Below are 15,957 nucleotides of genomic sequence, written 5' to 3'. Positions count from 1 at the left end.
ATCATAATATAATAAAAATCGATATTTAACTTTGAAGATATTTTGCACGGTATGAATTAAATTGTTACAAAATTGGAACCATAAATATTAAATTGTAATATATTAAAGTCTAGGACAAAATTGAACCATAAATACTTAATTGCAATATATTCAAGTTTATGAACGGTTATTATTAATTCAAAAGTACCATAACTAAATTGTTATGAATTAAAGTTTATAACATAGGTTGGTAATTCAACCAAGATACATCGATCTTTTAAACATAAATATCACTACACCAACTACATATTTGATTTTCATCTTTAAAATAATTCTTCAAAACGAATCATTAGACTCAATTACTTTATAAAATATAATAAAGAGACCACAATTACACTTAGAATTTAGATATAATCCAAATGATTACATAAATTATAGCCACAATACCAAACCATCAAGAAATTTATCATAACTTTTTTTTCTCGAGTAAGACCATGAAGCAAGTTTATATCATTCGATTGTCAATGTTAGTGTGACCTCATTTATTTGTTTAATCTAAACGTACAATGAATAAATACATAAAAGAAATTAGACCAAATCCAAAGGGGCTCGAGGATTTTTACACGTGTAAGGAAAAAAAACAGTATTTAATTAAAACGCTCAAATCAAGAGAACAGACAAATATTCACCTGCAATTTTATTTATTTGCTCACATATTTAATAATCGATCAAACTTTACTTTGAAGTTTCGAGCGCCTCGTTCTCGTACGGCCTTCTTCTTTCTCCATCGTGGGTTTAAGTTTCCAACCACCGCTGCGCTACCACTGTGAAGACTCGTAAATCGAACTCTGGATTGCAGTCTGGTTTTAAATGGTATGTGAATCGATCTGGGCCATTTCTCGAATCTCGATCGTATGGAGCTTTAATTGGTGGAAGGTAGCCCATTCGCCACCGCCCCACATGGTAATACACTCTCTATTCCTTTATTTTTCTTTTTATTTTTCTGTTGAATGCCATAGGGTTTCATGTTATTTGTTGTTTCTATTTGCTGCAAGAAGATTCAAGGGCTGTGGTGTTTGGCATTTTGATCCAATGGGGAAGGTTTCTAGTTTTGGGAAAGAAATGTCTTGTTTTGGAATTACCCACTTGGTAAATAACTATATTTCTTTGCATTTTGGGAGATCTTGCTATTTAGGTCAATAACGATTTCGTTTTTGGTTTTCTATTTTCAAGGCTGCCTTACTCACGATTGGTTACAAAAAACGAAAGCAAGCTTTTAAGAACTATTTTTGTATAGTTTTCAAAATTTGGCTTAGATCTCAGTAGTAGTTATAAATTTGTAACTCTTAAAAATATAAAACAAAAGACAAAATAGTTATCCAACGAGGCAAATGGTAGAATAGTGGTTGGAATCCCATTTTGAGGACACACTATTTCAACTATAACATGGGCTCTGTTTTTGAGATTTGGTTCTGATTGTTAAATACGTGCTTTTAGATTCCACTTCCTTGGATGTGAAATACCCGGAAGTGAATTGGGTTGGAAATTGAGGCAAAGATGCAGACAAGAGTGGTGGGAATTGAGGAAGGCAAGGCCTCTGCTACTGCTACCAGCACAAGAGCAAACAACCCAATTAAGGCCTTTCCTTTCAGGTTTCTTCAGCTCTTCTTTCTGTTTTTGCTCTTTGTCCTCGGAATATCACTTGTTAGTTTGCACACTGTCAAGTACTTTGGCGGTCCAAATGTGACACCTGTAGCGCAGTCCATAATTCGACCTTGTCCTGAAGAGCCAGCTAGTATAGAAAGATGGATCAAACCTCCATCAAGTCTTCTGCACGCCATGGACGACACCGAGCTTCTCTGGCGGGCTTCTTTCGTTCCCCGTGTGAAGAAGTATCCGTTCAAGAGAGTTCGCAAAGTTGCTTTCATGTTCTTGACCAAGGGACCCCTGCCCATGGCTCCTCTTTGGGAGAGGTTCTTTAAGGGACACGAGAGACTCTATTCTATATATGTTCACTCTATGCCATATTATGTTGCCGATTTTCCACCTTCATCGGTATTTTTTGGACGACAGATACCCAGTCAGGTAATACATGTTGTTGTTGCACATTACTGACATTCTGCTTTAATCATAATAACTGCACAGTTTTGTTTTGCTTTTCTTATGCAAGTATTTGTTCTGCACATCTTCTTTGATCAACCAAAGTAAACCTAGCGATCCTTCAGACGTGTGAACTGGGCAATGCGTCCATAATGACATTGACTAGAATGGATATCTCGTATCTGAAAACTAGTTGTTCACCCTGTCAATCCTGCAATAGAAAAGTAAAAGGGATGCTTGTGACTGTTTTAAAATATTTTACGCTATGTAATCTAGTACTTATGCATGAAAATAATCGATTCGGTTGTTGTGGTTGGACTCTATTAGATGTTATTCCTTGTCTAAAATATATCATCACTTGGTAGACTGATGGATTTATGACTTCTAACTCAACTTTAGCTTATCGAATCATTAGTGCAAGAAAGTGGACATTTAAATCTTTGTGATTGATGATGCTTCTTGTGAAGTTTTATTTCTATCATTCATGACTACTTTTTTTAATATATCGAGTTCTGTCTCGGCTAGTCTGTCTTCAGATTTTTTGTTTGATTTCTATTAACATTCCCACTTCAATTTGTTGGGGCACTCTTTGCTTACATTGTGAAGCTTCTGTATGTTTTTATATCAACTGATTTATCCAGCTGCAGTGATCTGGTTTCAATCTGGAAGTACAATTATTGTTCCAAATGCCTTCTCATAGAAAATGACCATTCATTTTATGTGATGATTTCGTAGATGGCAGAGTGGGGAAGGATAAGTATGTGTGATGCCGAGAGGAGACTGCTCGCCAATGCATTACTTGATTTTGCGAATGAATGGTTCATTCTTCTTTCTGAATCTTGTATTCCTCTTCACAACTTCAGCGTCATATATCACTACATATCCCGATCCCGATACAGTTTCATGGGTTCGTTTGATGAACCAGGACCCATTGGTAGGGGACGCTATAACGAGAGTATGGCACCAGAGATTAACCTCACCAATTGGCGGAAGGGACCTCAGTGGTTTGAAGTCAATAGAGAACTTGCAGTGAAGATAGTTGAAGATACAGTTTACTACCCAAAATTTAAAAAGTTCTGCAACCCACCCTGTTATGTTGATGAACATTACTTCCAGACTATGTTAAGCATCAAAACGCCTCACCTCCTAGCAAACAGGAGTCTTACAGCTGTTGACTGGTCGAGGGGCGGTGCTCATCCTGCAACATTTGGAGAGGCGGATATCGAGGGGGAATTCTTCAGGAGACTTTTTAAAGACGGGTCTTGCCTTTACAATGACCAGCCATCAACACTCTGTTACCTTTTTGCTAGGAAGTTCGCTCCAAATGCGTTGCATCGTTTGTTGAATATATCGTCCGAAGTTATGGGATTTTGATAAAAGCTTGGAAGAACTGCAAATGATAACGACTAAGTAGATACAATCTGCTTCATTTTTTCACTAGGTTTTTACACGAATTTTGAAACATTAGGGTTACACATGTAGATGTATAAAAAAAAAATGTATACGTTTCTCAAACTTGGAGCTCCAGGATGATGGGCATTTTTTGTTAGTTCTCTAGTCAAACAATTCAATGTAATGTCTCTCCAATGACATATCTGTCTCGGTATAATAAAATTGCAGCTCCTGGTACCATTGATGGATGTTATTATGGCGATAATTCTCGTTAGTTTGCTCTTGCATCTTTTGATGTATGAATTTGTTAGGATTTTGGAGATCCCGTTGAAGGTCAATTTAAAGAGTCTAATTTAAAGAGTTTTGAGAGTATAAGATGATGAGCTCTCGAATGTACATTTGCTCAGCGTTATATTTCAGTTGTTATAGCATTATATCTTCAACTAAAAGATTGGAGGTTTGAACTCCACACACATATTGTGATCATTTTAGTTTAGTGACTAACATCATTATTAGATTTGAACTGAGATTTAGCATATTAACAAAGATAAATCTCATATTAACAAAGATATCAAGACGCAACAGCTGCAGCCATCTCTATGTTTGTATTCTAAAGCCATGATCACTATATTATGAAGCAAAGTGTGTCACGTATGCCGGTTCGTTAGCTCAGTTAAAGTACGAGCCTTAAGAACCATCGATAACTTTCCGAAACTAGATCAGCTAGCTATGTTATCATGTCGATTATTCTGGCTCTCTCAGACATTATTTTTCTGTTTAAATTGTATCCAACAAGAGATATCTATGGATTCTGTAGTATCTCTCAACCATGCATCCAATGCGGCCACAGTAAAAGCAAATCATTCTCCCTTACCTCTGTTGCTGGCCATCATATTTTGAGAATTAGCAATTAGCATAAATTTCGACAGAGATGGTCCTGCGATCAGCTCCACTGATCACCATGTATCCAACATAGCCACAGAATTCAGTTTTGTCTAGAGCTCTTGAGATACAAGAGCAGCAGCTTTGTTAATGGAAGGCATTGGATCTATCAATACCAACTGACCTCTATAACTTGAGCAAGGAAGTCATGCAAGAAATTTAGAATTCAATGCCAGAGAAACTAACAGCAATCCTAGGCAGTTTTATCAGTGGATGTGAAACAGATAGAAGCGTCATCTATAGCTGAAATATTTTACGACAATGTAGAAGATGAACTCATCTGCAATTGCAAAGGAATCTCTGGTGGGCAATGCCACAAGCATTACAACAATTAATATAACCTCTAGCAATCGGAAGGAGATCGGAAAAAGGTGTGCAGTTGAAAGCTTACTGCTCAGATACCACATTCAATTCATATTTGTGTTACTTCATCTACCGCAAACCCAATCCAATAAGCAAGCACATAAGCTAAACAAGACGATTCTCTCTCTATTTCGGTATTAAAATAGACAATCAGGGCTAAAGCACATACATATATAGAAAGGAGCAAAAGATAGATGAGCTAGTTAGATAATAATCTCCATTTTCCAGTATCTGCTAGGGAAGTCCTGGATATATGACGAGTTTTCTATTCACTTCACATAAATTCACTAGAGGCAGAGCTGTGTACTTTAAATAAGATTTGAGTAGAAGCACAATTAAGCAGATTATAAACTGAACAAAACACATAATTGCAACCAACTAATTACAAATGGTTAAGCATTTGTAAGAGAAACAATAACACTATATGGCAACTACGTAATTCAAGGCAGAAAACCTTGATACATAACAATTAACAAATTAACACATCAAGTCGGATATCTTCAAATTCGACTATTTCTAATGTAATGTGTGAGCAATATTGAGCACGGGGAAGAGGCTGAAACATGAACAAGGTCTCACTCAACAAGGGCAAGAAAATAAACATCAAAAACAAACATTTTGCATCATATCAAGTTGGTTAGCCGATTAACTCAAGCTTCAAGCAACATTTCTTGGATATTGGCAGAAGAATAAAATACAACCATGGAATCCCACAGTTACAGGTGGTGCATATATGCATACCCGTCATCGGGTTTTTAAGGGAAAAAATTATATTCAACGCCATGTTCAAGTCCTCGAAAACATACAGCAAATTCGCAGATAAGAAATTACCATTGAAAGCGAATTCACTGGAATATAGACATAAAATCAACATCTTTTGAATATTCATAGCAAGCCCAATAACCCATAACTTCTAAATGCGTAGATTTCATATACATCACACAGTAATAAGATGTTATTCTCACGCCATTCTGTTAACCTCTGGCCTTAAGCTCTGCAAGGCGCCTCGTCAGGTCGTCCTCGTCGACTTTCTCAGTTTCTCTGGTCGGCACTGCATGTGAGGCCGGCTGCGGGAGCCCGACGGAGACTTCCAGACCGTAATCATCCGCCACCTGCTGCATCAAGCTGTTGACCTCGCCCTCCGGAGTCGAGAGCGATGTCGAACCTGCCATTGCATTTTCCATGAACTCGGCCTGAACCTCCATATTCACAAACTGCTTCTCAAACTGGTCCATAGTCTCCGACATCTTCTGCAAATTCCCAGTAGCCAAAGAAGATTCCAAGGACTTGACGATCGACGCCATGGACTTGTTAATTGTGGTCATCTTGGCCTGTGTGTCGAGGCGAGCCACAACAGCATCAAGCCTCGAAGAAAGGCGGAGATAGTTCATCTGTTCCGTTCGTTTGCGGATCGCGTTCTCGGCGTAAATTCGGGCTCCGTCAACGTTCCCCTTCTCCATAGCCTTCTTGATCTTGAGCTTCTCGGCTTTCTCTTCCTTCTCGCACTTCCTGGCTTGGCGCTGCAGCGACTTCGAAGTGAATTTCAATTCCATAATTTGATTCAACAATTTCTCGGTGTTCCCCATAATCGGAATATCCCCAGAATGCGGTGGAGTTTGATCAAAAAGAAAAAGAAAAAACTGATGAATCGCTAGGGCTGGAAAAAGTACTGATTTGCGAATTTGAAGTCTCAAGGGAACGATGAAACTTCTACGAACTCGGTTGAAGGAGAATCGTTTGACTTGGTGAGGAAGGAATTGGACGACGCGGATTTGTCGATCAAAAAATCAAAATGCGGGGTCCACAATTTTTACCCCTCCCTCCAATTTTAACTATTGGGTCCCCCTCTTTTGGAAAACTACAAAAGTCGCTTTCAAACTTTTAAATAAATTTTCATATAAATTTTTTTTTACATAAAAAAAATCAACTCTCAAATCTTAAATCATTAAAATACGTTGAGTTATATTTGAAATTTTTAACTCAGTTACCGTGGATTCGAATCTTCAATTTTATAAAATAATAATAATAGTGCAATCGTAAAACTTCTATAGTTGGATGTGATATTTACAATCTTCCATAAAAATAAGCAATAAATCTCAATAAAATAAACATAATAATAAAACCAAAACTAAACCAAACTTAATCTTGAGTAATGAATATTAATTACTCAAATAGAGGGTAATATTTATGTATTATTTGTTTTTTAGTTCATCAATAATAGGTGGAAAGGAAAAAAAAAGCATGTCATTTTATGGCTCGATCTTTTTTTTTTTTTTTTGAAACACTTTATGGCTTGATCTGTGGTATATTTAAAATTATTTTTTACTTTTTTATTTTCTGCAAGTTAATTATTTCAAGCCTAGTTTTAATGAATTAAATTCTTCTTCTTCTTCTTTTTCTTTCTTTTTTAGGAATAATGAATTAAATTCTTCAAACTATACTAATTACGAGTAGTAATTCGAACTTGAAGGGGTAGGTTATACAGTTAATAATCAAATATCAATTCTGAATACTAATTCTATTTAATTAACACTTTAATATATAATTTATAAGGGCAGAAAAGGCTAATTAATTTAATTTAAAGAATGCATAATTTTCTAAAAAGAAAAAAGAGAGAAAAAAAAAGAATGCATAAAGTATCCAGTCTCCAACTCCAAATGTCTTGGCGGAAAAAAACAATCCCTCTCTCTAACATTGTTAGAAGTTTAACTTCCATCGGAGGGGGAGAGAAGAGGAAGAAGCAGAGGCGAAGAAGAAGGATTTGGAAAATTCAGGAGAGAGAGAGAGAGAGAGAGAGAGAGAGAGAGATTGCAAAATTTGCATCTAATCATGGAAAGCAATGTCCATGATTGGAATGTTGGGAGCAAGAATAGAAATGTGGCATAGCAGAGGGAGCAAAATCAGCTGAAATTTCTGAAACTGACAGTTTGGTTCTTCGTCCGTTGCGGTCTCTATTTTGCGTTCTTTTTTTCTTTTGTTCGTTTTGCAGAGAACAACATCGCATCGAGCTTGCCGAAATCTTTACCAGACTGCAAAATCACTGAAACGTTACCGAAAACGAGCCCCTCTGTCTTTCTGGTACGCTCTTTCACTGTTAAATTTTCACCACTCGATCGTGTAAATAAGGCTCTGGGATGATCACAATTGGCCGTCTTCGAATCCCCAACAAAGCGTTTCCTCTTTTCTTTTTTAGCGTGTGAGAGAGGATTTTGTTTGTGGGTTCACCGAGTTTTAGTACGTGTCTGTATCCTTCTACGCTCGCCCATGTGTCTCTCCATCGCAGCGGCTTCTCCGCCAATGCTATGCCCTTAGACACCTGGTTTGTCCTCCCTCCGTCTCTCTCTCTCTCTTGTCTAGATTTGTTTATTCTATGTGCATCCGTTCTACCAGTTTCTTGAAAAGATTTCGCTAAATTGGTTCCCGTAAAGCTTCATTTCAGCCGAAGCATGTTGCCGTTTGTGTCAAAACTTTAGCGCTTATTTGGTTATTTAATCAATTTAAGAGAACTGTCTCCTTTTTCCCAAATCCGTCTCGTTCCAAATGGTATTCAGACCCATATGGCTACTGGGTTTTTGTAACAGAGTCTTTATCTACTTGATTGATCCTACCTTTCCCTAATCCAATACATTCGAAAATCTAGTTACGTATGCCGTTATAGTCTTAATATTTTGGTGTTCTTGGATGCAGACTGTGAGTGAGTGCGGAAATGAAAGTTAATCTGAAGGAACAACCTGTATTTGAGATATGCTTGGTGGTTCCAAAAAGGAAAACGAAGAAAAAAGACGCCACTCATGACTGTGTGGAGGTGCTCGAAAATGCCTTTCGGAAGGTGGGTTTAATCGTTGAGAGAATTGATGGCGTCAACGATGAGTTCATGAAGGTTTGCCTCTGCTAATTATTTTTTTTTTGTCACGACTTTATTTCAGCGGACACCATTTCTCTTGATGCTAATTTAGATAATGGTTATTAGACAGTAGCCTGATTTATGAGGATGGTTTTCCTTCAATATTTATGTACAATTGTGATTGGCATGTGCTCGCTTAACATTTACTTGCACTAAAGATGCTGTTCTTATGTCTGTAACGGAGTAACAGAAGTGTCTATATGAGCTAACAACCTAGCTAGTTTTACTCACCTGTCTTCCGCTTGCTAGACAAAAATTATATATCGTGTCGGACTCTTTTAATATATACACGCATACTTATTGATTCTTAAGTTTTTAGTTGAATGAGTTGGTTTCTGTTAAGCTTTCCCTTTCCCACTTACTTATCTGCAATCTTCATTTATTGTGATTTGATGACCTCTTGCCTGTAAAATCTAGTTGGCAGCTCCCCTAGAGACATTAGGAAAGGCTGCTGTGCGCCTAGAAATGAAGAAGAGGACTCATATTGGTAAGCCTGACTATCTTTAGCAAACCCCTTGTCTGATTCTCGTCTTCCCTTCCTTGCTGGCCTTTCTTTTTAACACGTTTTTAAAAGTTTGTGTTTTTGTTTCTTTGCATTGGTTGTGGTGATCGGGATACAAGGGATGGATTTGCTTTTTGAACTAGATGAGGTTAATGCTTTTGTGAGACAGCCTGATGGTTCACTCTTCAGTTGGTGTGAGAGATTTCGTTGCTATCATCATTTGATATATGGGATTGTGAGTGACTCCTCATGTTGCAGAAGATTTATTCCTCATCCACTTATTCTAATAAATAAACTATTATCTCAATATCTTTCATAGGGAAATCTATTTTCATAATTATTATGAGTTTTCTCATATGAAAAAAGTTGCTTTGATGGTTTAATAATTTCATTTATCTACCCTTTGATTTCATGTGCAAATAGTTGGAATTTGAATGACAAGTATCGAATGTGAAAAACAAGCCAGAAAGTCATTAAGCTCTATCCCATGATTAGGCATCTGATTATTGATTGATATCCTTCCGTTGATGTTTGTCAATTCCTAGCATATGCTGTACCTCTACATTACTAGATATAAGCTCTTACATTTTACAGGTAAATGAGAATCAGTCAGCTGTAACTCTTAAATGTGATGAAGAAGAATTTCAATGGAAAGTTGGGGAGAGTTTAATCAGTACATTGGAATCCAAGAAAATTGTTAAACAAATATTTCCTCTACATGGTATGCTTGCCTTGACTTTCCTAAAATTTTGCAGCTCTGTGCTGTATATTCTTTGGACATGAGATAGCTATTTTATAGATGAAAAAATTAGGAAGAAGCTCCTTGGAAGTTGGGCACTTAACTGGTGGGACTTCACTGGCCAGCCCATTGATGAGGTTTATTCATATTATGGTGCAAAGGTACTCAAACTCAACTATAATGTTATTTTATAGGAGCTAATCATTCTGATGTGCAGTTTGACTAACATGTTAGAGAATTAACTGTTTGAAGATTGCACTCTACTTCGCATTCCTTGGAATGTATACACGATGGATGCTATTTCCAGCTTCGCTTGGGCTGATACTGCAATTAGTTGAATTCGGGTGAGCCACTCTATATCAATTAGCTGCAGGGCCAGCAATTATTTTCCAACTTGTTTAAGCATTCCAAAATTACATAGAAATAAACATCATATTGCTCATCTTGTCTACAGGTCCCTGCGACTACTGGTCCTCCCTATTTTCTTTATAAGCATTATTTTATGGGCTATCATGTTTTCCCAGTTCTGGCGACGGAAAAACTCTGCCCTTATAGCCAGGTACCTTGGTCTAGGCATAATTGTGCTAGTGAATCTGTATATGCTGTTGTGGTCACTTCCTTTTTTGTCTACCTTTTGGCACTGATTATCTCTCACTTGCTGTAAAGATGGCAGATCAATTATTCCTTCATAGGTGATTCAAGTTTTAGACTTTCGGGCGTGGAATGCGGCTCTCCACAAATACCTGTGGAGCTCATAAAAAACCAGGAAATGGATAAAACAAAAGAGAAAGAAGTGTTTCAAAGAATTGAGTGGTTTGGCCGCCTTAGGCGATTTAGAAATGACGCTATCATCATCTTGAGCATTATATGCCTGCAGTTGCCATTTGAGTTGGCATATGCTCATTGTTATGAGGTTATTCGGTCAGATGCTATCAAGTAAGAACTTGAGATACCTTCAAATGTGTCATGCACTTGAACTCATGATTTACTTGTCCAACACGTCAGATCATTCTTTATTAAATATTATTTCCTTGCCCTCTTAGCTGTTGCAGTTTTCGACCTTTCCCTCTAGGTACCAGCATTTGATCAATTTGAAAGAAGCCATACACAATTTCATCTTTTTCTCCCTTTACTAATGATGCAAACCAAGTAAAATTTTATGATCTTAAACATTCAGAATCTCTATTCCTGATATACTTCTACACTAAAATGTCACCATAGGTGTTCTCACATCAGTATGTTTGGAATAAAGTTCAAATTTGTTATTTTGTCAATCATCTTTTAGCAGTTCAAAGAAACAGTGTTTTACATCAGTCTTAAAGCAGTCTCTATGTACACAGCTTAAGAAAAACTGTCTCAAGTATGGCTGAATATTTTTCTTCACATTTCATTGTCCATTTTTGGCAGGAATAATTTATTACTGTATGTACACTCTGTTGGTAACTGTATAATATAATTTGGGAACAAATCTTTATTATACATATTTTTTGGTTTCAGGTTTGGGCTGACTGTCTTGTACCTATTTGCCATTCAATATTTCACACGGTTGGGAGCTAAGATATCCATGAAGCTCATTAACTGCGAAAACTATGAAAACCATGAAAAAAGGGCTGATAGTTTGGTCTACAAGGTAAATGGGCTTTTTCTCTTCTTTGTTCTCACGGCTTTGGTTCACTTAAACGAGTTTCCTTGCAGATTTTTGGACTTTACTTTATGCAATCATATATTGGAGTCTTCTACCATGCCCTTTTGCACCGTAACTTCACAACTCTTCGTCAAGTGTTAATACAACGCCTTCTTATATCTGAGGTGGAAGAACAATCAACTTTTTAACTCTTTACTTGGTTCTTCACTATTTCTGATCGTAATATGCTTTGAATTGGAAATTGTTATTCAGGTGTTGGAAAACTTGTTGGAAAATTCTTTACCCTATCTCAAGTACAGCTATAGGAAATACAAAGTCCGGTAAGTACTCCCATTCATTGCCAACAATTTCTGGACTTGTTACATTTTGGGCATGCTGAGGCTTACTTTTCCATTAACTGGGTGGCGGCTTACTCATCCTTCGGTGTAAAGGAGCAAGAAAAGACGTGAAAAAGGATCTCCTCAAGGGAAGATCCACTTCGCTTCTCGGGCAGAGAAAGAATACCTGAAACCTTCTTATTCTGCGAGCATTGGTGTTGAGCTAGAAGATGGGCTCTTTGATGGTAATAAGCTAAATACAACTTTTGAAACAAGTAGAATTAGTATATCTTTTTCTGATCACATTCATTATATTTACAGTTTCTTCAAAGTTCGTAAATTCTGAGGTTTTAACTCTGTTTCTTTGGCAAGCTAAGTGAAGTTGGAGTTCCTTCTTTGAACCCCTAAATGAGACTTTGAAATTTTTTTACTTTCTGGTAGTAATTATTCCTGACTTTTGGGATTTCTTGGCGCTTTCTTTGTTGCACTTGAGATCTTCTGACTCAGTTTTCACTGGTTTTCCCCCAGTGACTAAGCTAAGATCGTTTGGTCTAAGATAACGCAAGATTGTTTGGTCTAATGCTATTAGAGCTTTTTGTTGAAAATTTCTGTTAAAAAACATTCGAGAAAACTTCTACTGGGGTATAGACAGGTCAAAGAGACGTTGGATTCGGCTTCTTTCAGAAACTTCTTTTTTTTTTTAACATAAAATAATAAATATTAGTTCCTTGTTCAAGAACCTCTGTGATTGTTTCTCCCTTTTTTATCTAACAAGTACTCCAACGCTGAATGCAGATTGTTTGGAGTTAGCATTGCAGTTCGGAATGATCATGATGTTTGCTTGTGCTTTCCCTCTTGCATTTGCATTTGCTGCTTTGGTAAATTCTTTGGCTTTCTTTGTATTTGGTTTCCTTTCCCATTACTGTTTATTTCTTATTTACATAAAATGATCTTCTGAGTTCTATATTCAGAACAACATCACAGAAATAAGAACAGATGCTCTGAAACTGCTAGCTATGTACAAAAGGCCCATTCCCCGTGTAGCAACGACAATTGGTGCTTGGCTTAACATTTTTCAGGTACTCACATTTTGGATTTAGAAACTCTGGTTTCTGCTAGGACATCTCTACATTAACATTTTCTTTTTCAATTTGAACTTTTAATATTGAGTTTCTTAAAGAACACATTCGCTGAATTTTGCTCAACTTTAGTTTATATAAGCACCACTTGGTTAGAGGCATATATATTTTAGTTTCAACTTTATGGGCAAAACGGATTCTGTAATGACTGATTTGATTCATACATAGATGAGGCTGCCTATTCTTTGTAGGCAGTCATAGCATCCCTAAAGGGGAACAACCGGTGGACCAGCATTAAAAGTCTCTGTATCCAAAGATTGCCTTACCCTTATCCAACCCCAAATAGAACGTGTTAAGCAAACTTCATTAGTAGATAGAACTGGCTGCTTTATTTTTTCTTTTGGTCGAAGTCTTAGATTTAATATTATATCTATGTCTAACAAAGTGACAAACCTCCAAATCTCAGTTTTTGATAGTGATGTCCATATGCACCAACTGCGCACTTCTAGTATGGTTATACGACCAGGAAGGAAAATGGAAGATTGAGCCTGGACTTGCAGCCATCCTAGTCATGGAACATATTCTCCTACTGGTCAAGTTCGGTTTCTCTCGTTTAGTACCTGAGGTAGAATTTAACTCTCCCCCTTGTAAAACTTTTCGAACCTTTTCTATAAAAAAGAGAGAATCAAACTTTCGGCAGGCCTAGATAATTTAGGACTTCAAATCTTCTACCACTCATTCCCTAAAATTAAAAATGCTAAAGATGATGAAACTTTGCTTACATGGCAGGAACCCGCATGGGTAAAAGCCAATCGCGTGAAGAAAGCTACACAGGTGCAGGACATTTGTTCAAAAAGACTACTAAGAACCATATCAGGTGGAGAAAAAGCTCTAAACTATGTAAAGAAAACTCAGTAGAAAGAGAAAGGTATATAGATAAAGCACATTCTTTCCACTTCCACCCTCTGCTATAGAGCATATAGTATTATAGATAAAGATCATAGAAGTCACTGATTTTACCAAGGTGTTCTTGTTTTGTTATGAATGTGTTTTCCCCACCACCTCTTTTGTATTTTTTTTTTCCTTTTTTTTTTGCCTTTTTTTTGGTGGCTTTCATGTTTGGAACTTGTTCACATTACTGGTGGATGATTCTTTGGGACTCTCTAAACCCATTTGGCCATTTCCTCCTTCAGTAGATAAGGGGGGGAAGAGAGAGAGAAACAGAGATGATTCATTGTACACAGGGAATCACTTTAATACTGTTATGTTTCCGTAGTCATTCATTTCTCAAAGAGAATCTCACTTTATTCCTCAAAGAAAAGCTCAAGGACCATATTATTTCAGATGAAGGAAAAAGAAAGTAGAGTATGTACATTGTTTTTGATCTTCGGCTTTCATGACTCACTACAAGCAATTTCCATGCTGATCCATGTTCTTCATGAGAACCATAAGTCAGCCCCCAACCAATGACTTCAAGAAACGTGCACCCATCACCATTCAAACTATGTTGCTTCCAAAGCTCATTTCATTTCAAACAAAAACAAACCCAACAGAGAGAATTTGAGTGATTCTAATGCTAGTCAACTTCACCAAACTCCATGACAGAACCATCTGGTACAACTAGCGACGCCAGCTTCCAAGGCGGTCGCTTACTTGGCGAGCATAAGCCACCACGGCTTTAGCCCATTTCCTGATCCCAGTCTTCAACTTCTCTGAATCCATCTCTTTCAAAGACTTCCCACGTTCCATTGGTAGTTCTGGGGATGAAAAACAGAGATCGAAAGATCTTCTGCGCTTTCTGGCAGCTTCATGCCTTCTGTGGCGCTTCGCGTCCTCAGCTTTTGTCAGAGAGAGAGACTTCTTCACAGACATGGCTGTCTGTTTTCTTGGATGCCGGTCGTGCAGCCAAGGATTAGGCACAACCGTAGAGAAGACACCATCTGGGTCATTTGTATATGGCCGAGAGAGCAACTGGGACAAGCAACAGATGCTGCACAAATGCGTGTTGGAAAGTCACATCCATTGACTTTGAACATTCCAAATATGCTGTTTCTTTGTAGAGAAGTTTTGGGTTTGCAAATCTTGTTGCACAGTCTATAAATTTTGGCATGTTCAAGTGAAATGATACACCACAAGTTACTGACTGTTATATTACCATTGTTGCCAAAATGATTGGTAGTTTTTTTTTTTTTGGCAGGGATTGATAGTTGTTTAGGTGAAATTTGGAAATTCAACTCTCTGACCATTTCTATGGAAAAGAAAATTTAAATAATTGAAGGTCATTCTTCGTTACAGAGCCATTCGTGTACCTCTGGGGCCAAACCAAATCCTTCTTTTCAAAGGGTTATCTTTTTATTTCTTGAATTATAATGGTCATTCCTTTCAAAAACTCCAACAAAAACAAACTCCAACAAAAACAAAAAGGTGACATTTTTTTTTTCAATATTTTCGAGTGCCGTAAAATTTCAACAAGATTTCATGGTGGTAAAATGGTAGATCCACAATACTCGAAATCTTGAAATCTTGGTTTAAATGAGCGTGGAGGTTCAAGTCCTAAGTTTGGTGTAGGATTACGAAATTTCATGAATAAATATCCACATACACTGCAGCAAAAAAATAGGTACTATACATAATACATGATCGAGTAAATTCAATAATAGGTGAGTAAATTCAATAATAGGTGCCAGTTAGCATTCCAACCTTCTTGAAAAGTTGATATTTCTTGGTTATGAATGTTCGAATAGTTCATCCATCGTTCTATCAATCAACAATAAAACATACAATATTATTTTTCAAAATAATTCTCAACTCCTTGTGCAAGGACTGAATTAAGGACTTGTTATAACTAAAAAGGAAATTTCAGTCACCATTTTACCTTTCTACAAAGTGTCAAAAAATATACTAAAAAACTTGAGAACCAACAAAAAAGTAGTACTGAAGTGTAAGGAATTTGAGACAATGTTCATTACATAATGGACTCTCTATCATATATGCA

General features: G+C 37.0%; 3 protein-coding genes across 7 annotated transcripts; 2 read left to right on the top strand and 1 right to left on the bottom strand.

The window, feature by feature from the left end:
* Positions 1-560: 560 nt before the first annotated feature.
* Positions 561-3,724, top strand: LOC111020764 (glycosyltransferase BC10). 2 transcript variants are annotated; one of them, XM_022297533.2, is made up of 4 exons: positions 561-942; positions 1,038-1,128; positions 1,477-2,064; positions 2,815-3,724. In XM_022297533.2, exons 3-4 carry the CDS (start codon positions 1,537-1,539, stop codon positions 3,451-3,453), a joined length of 1,167 nt encoding a protein of 388 aa, XP_022153225.1. In that variant the 5' UTR covers positions 561-942; positions 1,038-1,128; positions 1,477-1,536; the 3' UTR covers positions 3,454-3,724. The 2 variants fall into 2 exon arrangements, with proteins under 2 accessions (XP_022153225.1, XP_022153218.1); XM_022297526.2 differs by lacking the exon at positions 1,038-1,128 and having other exon boundaries at positions 563-942.
* Positions 3,725-5,510: 1,786 nt separating this feature from the next.
* VPS46.2 (SNF7 family protein) lies at positions 5,511-6,521 on the bottom strand. The gene has a single exon (XM_022288948.2). The coding sequence runs from the start codon at positions 6,360-6,362 to the stop codon at positions 5,751-5,753; it is 612 nt and encodes a 203-aa protein (XP_022144640.1). The 5' UTR covers positions 6,363-6,521; the 3' UTR covers positions 5,511-5,750.
* A 907-nt stretch (positions 6,522-7,428) lies between these two features.
* Positions 7,429-14,241, top strand: LOC111016453 (anoctamin-like protein). 4 transcript variants are annotated; one of them, XM_022291868.2, is made up of 17 exons: positions 7,429-7,854; positions 8,464-8,656; positions 9,098-9,167; positions 9,302-9,417; positions 9,777-9,903; positions 9,982-10,082; positions 10,174-10,265; positions 10,376-10,480; positions 10,588-10,857; positions 11,419-11,551; positions 11,617-11,730; positions 11,819-11,886; positions 11,998-12,128; positions 12,679-12,761; positions 12,855-12,962; positions 13,429-13,587; positions 13,752-14,241. In XM_022291868.2, exons 2-17 carry the CDS (start codon positions 8,483-8,485, stop codon positions 13,878-13,880), a joined length of 1,980 nt encoding a protein of 659 aa, XP_022147560.1. In that variant the 5' UTR covers positions 7,429-7,854; positions 8,464-8,482; the 3' UTR covers positions 13,881-14,241. The 4 variants fall into 4 exon arrangements, with proteins under 4 accessions (XP_022147560.1, XP_022147576.1, XP_022147568.1 ...); XM_022291884.2 differs by lacking the exon at positions 7,429-7,854 and adding an exon at positions 7,950-8,095; XM_022291876.2 differs by lacking the exon at positions 7,429-7,854 and adding an exon at positions 8,169-8,319.
* Positions 14,242-15,957: the final 1,716 nt, after the last annotated feature.

Source organism: Momordica charantia (genome assembly GCF_013281855.1).
Source record: "Momordica charantia cultivar OHB3-1 chromosome 9 unlocalized genomic scaffold, Mcharantia_2.0 BLBB01000009.1, whole genome shotgun sequence".
Taxonomy (NCBI): Eukaryota; Viridiplantae; Streptophyta; class Magnoliopsida; order Cucurbitales; family Cucurbitaceae; genus Momordica; species Momordica charantia.
Note: the sequence above shows the minus strand (reverse complement) of the source record. Positions and strands in the feature narration are given on the sequence as shown.

What these genes read in the sequence shown, in the direction of transcription:
- LOC111020764 (XM_022297533.2), top strand. Translation starts at nt 1,537, where the DNA reads ATGCAGACAAGAGTGGTGGGAATTGAGGAAGGCAAGGCCTCTGCTACT. An exon ending in GACGACAGATACCCAGTCAG is followed by an intron (nt 2,065 to 2,814) that starts GTAATACATGTT and finishes ATGATTTCGTAG; the next exon opens with ATGGCAGAGTGGGGAAGGAT.
- VPS46.2 (XM_022288948.2), bottom strand. Translation starts at nt 6,362, where the DNA reads ATGGGGAACACCGAGAAATTGTTGAATCAAATTATGGAATTGAAATTC.
- LOC111016453 (XM_022291868.2), top strand. Translation starts at nt 8,483, where the DNA reads ATGAAAGTTAATCTGAAGGAACAACCTGTATTTGAGATATGCTTGGTG. An exon ending in ATTCATATTATGGTGCAAAG is followed by an intron (nt 10,083 to 10,173) that starts GTACTCAAACTC and finishes AACTGTTTGAAG; the next exon opens with ATTGCACTCTACTTCGCATT. An exon ending in CATTTGCATTTGCTGCTTTG is followed by an intron (nt 12,762 to 12,854) that starts GTAAATTCTTTG and finishes TTCTATATTCAG; the next exon opens with AACAACATCACAGAAATAAG.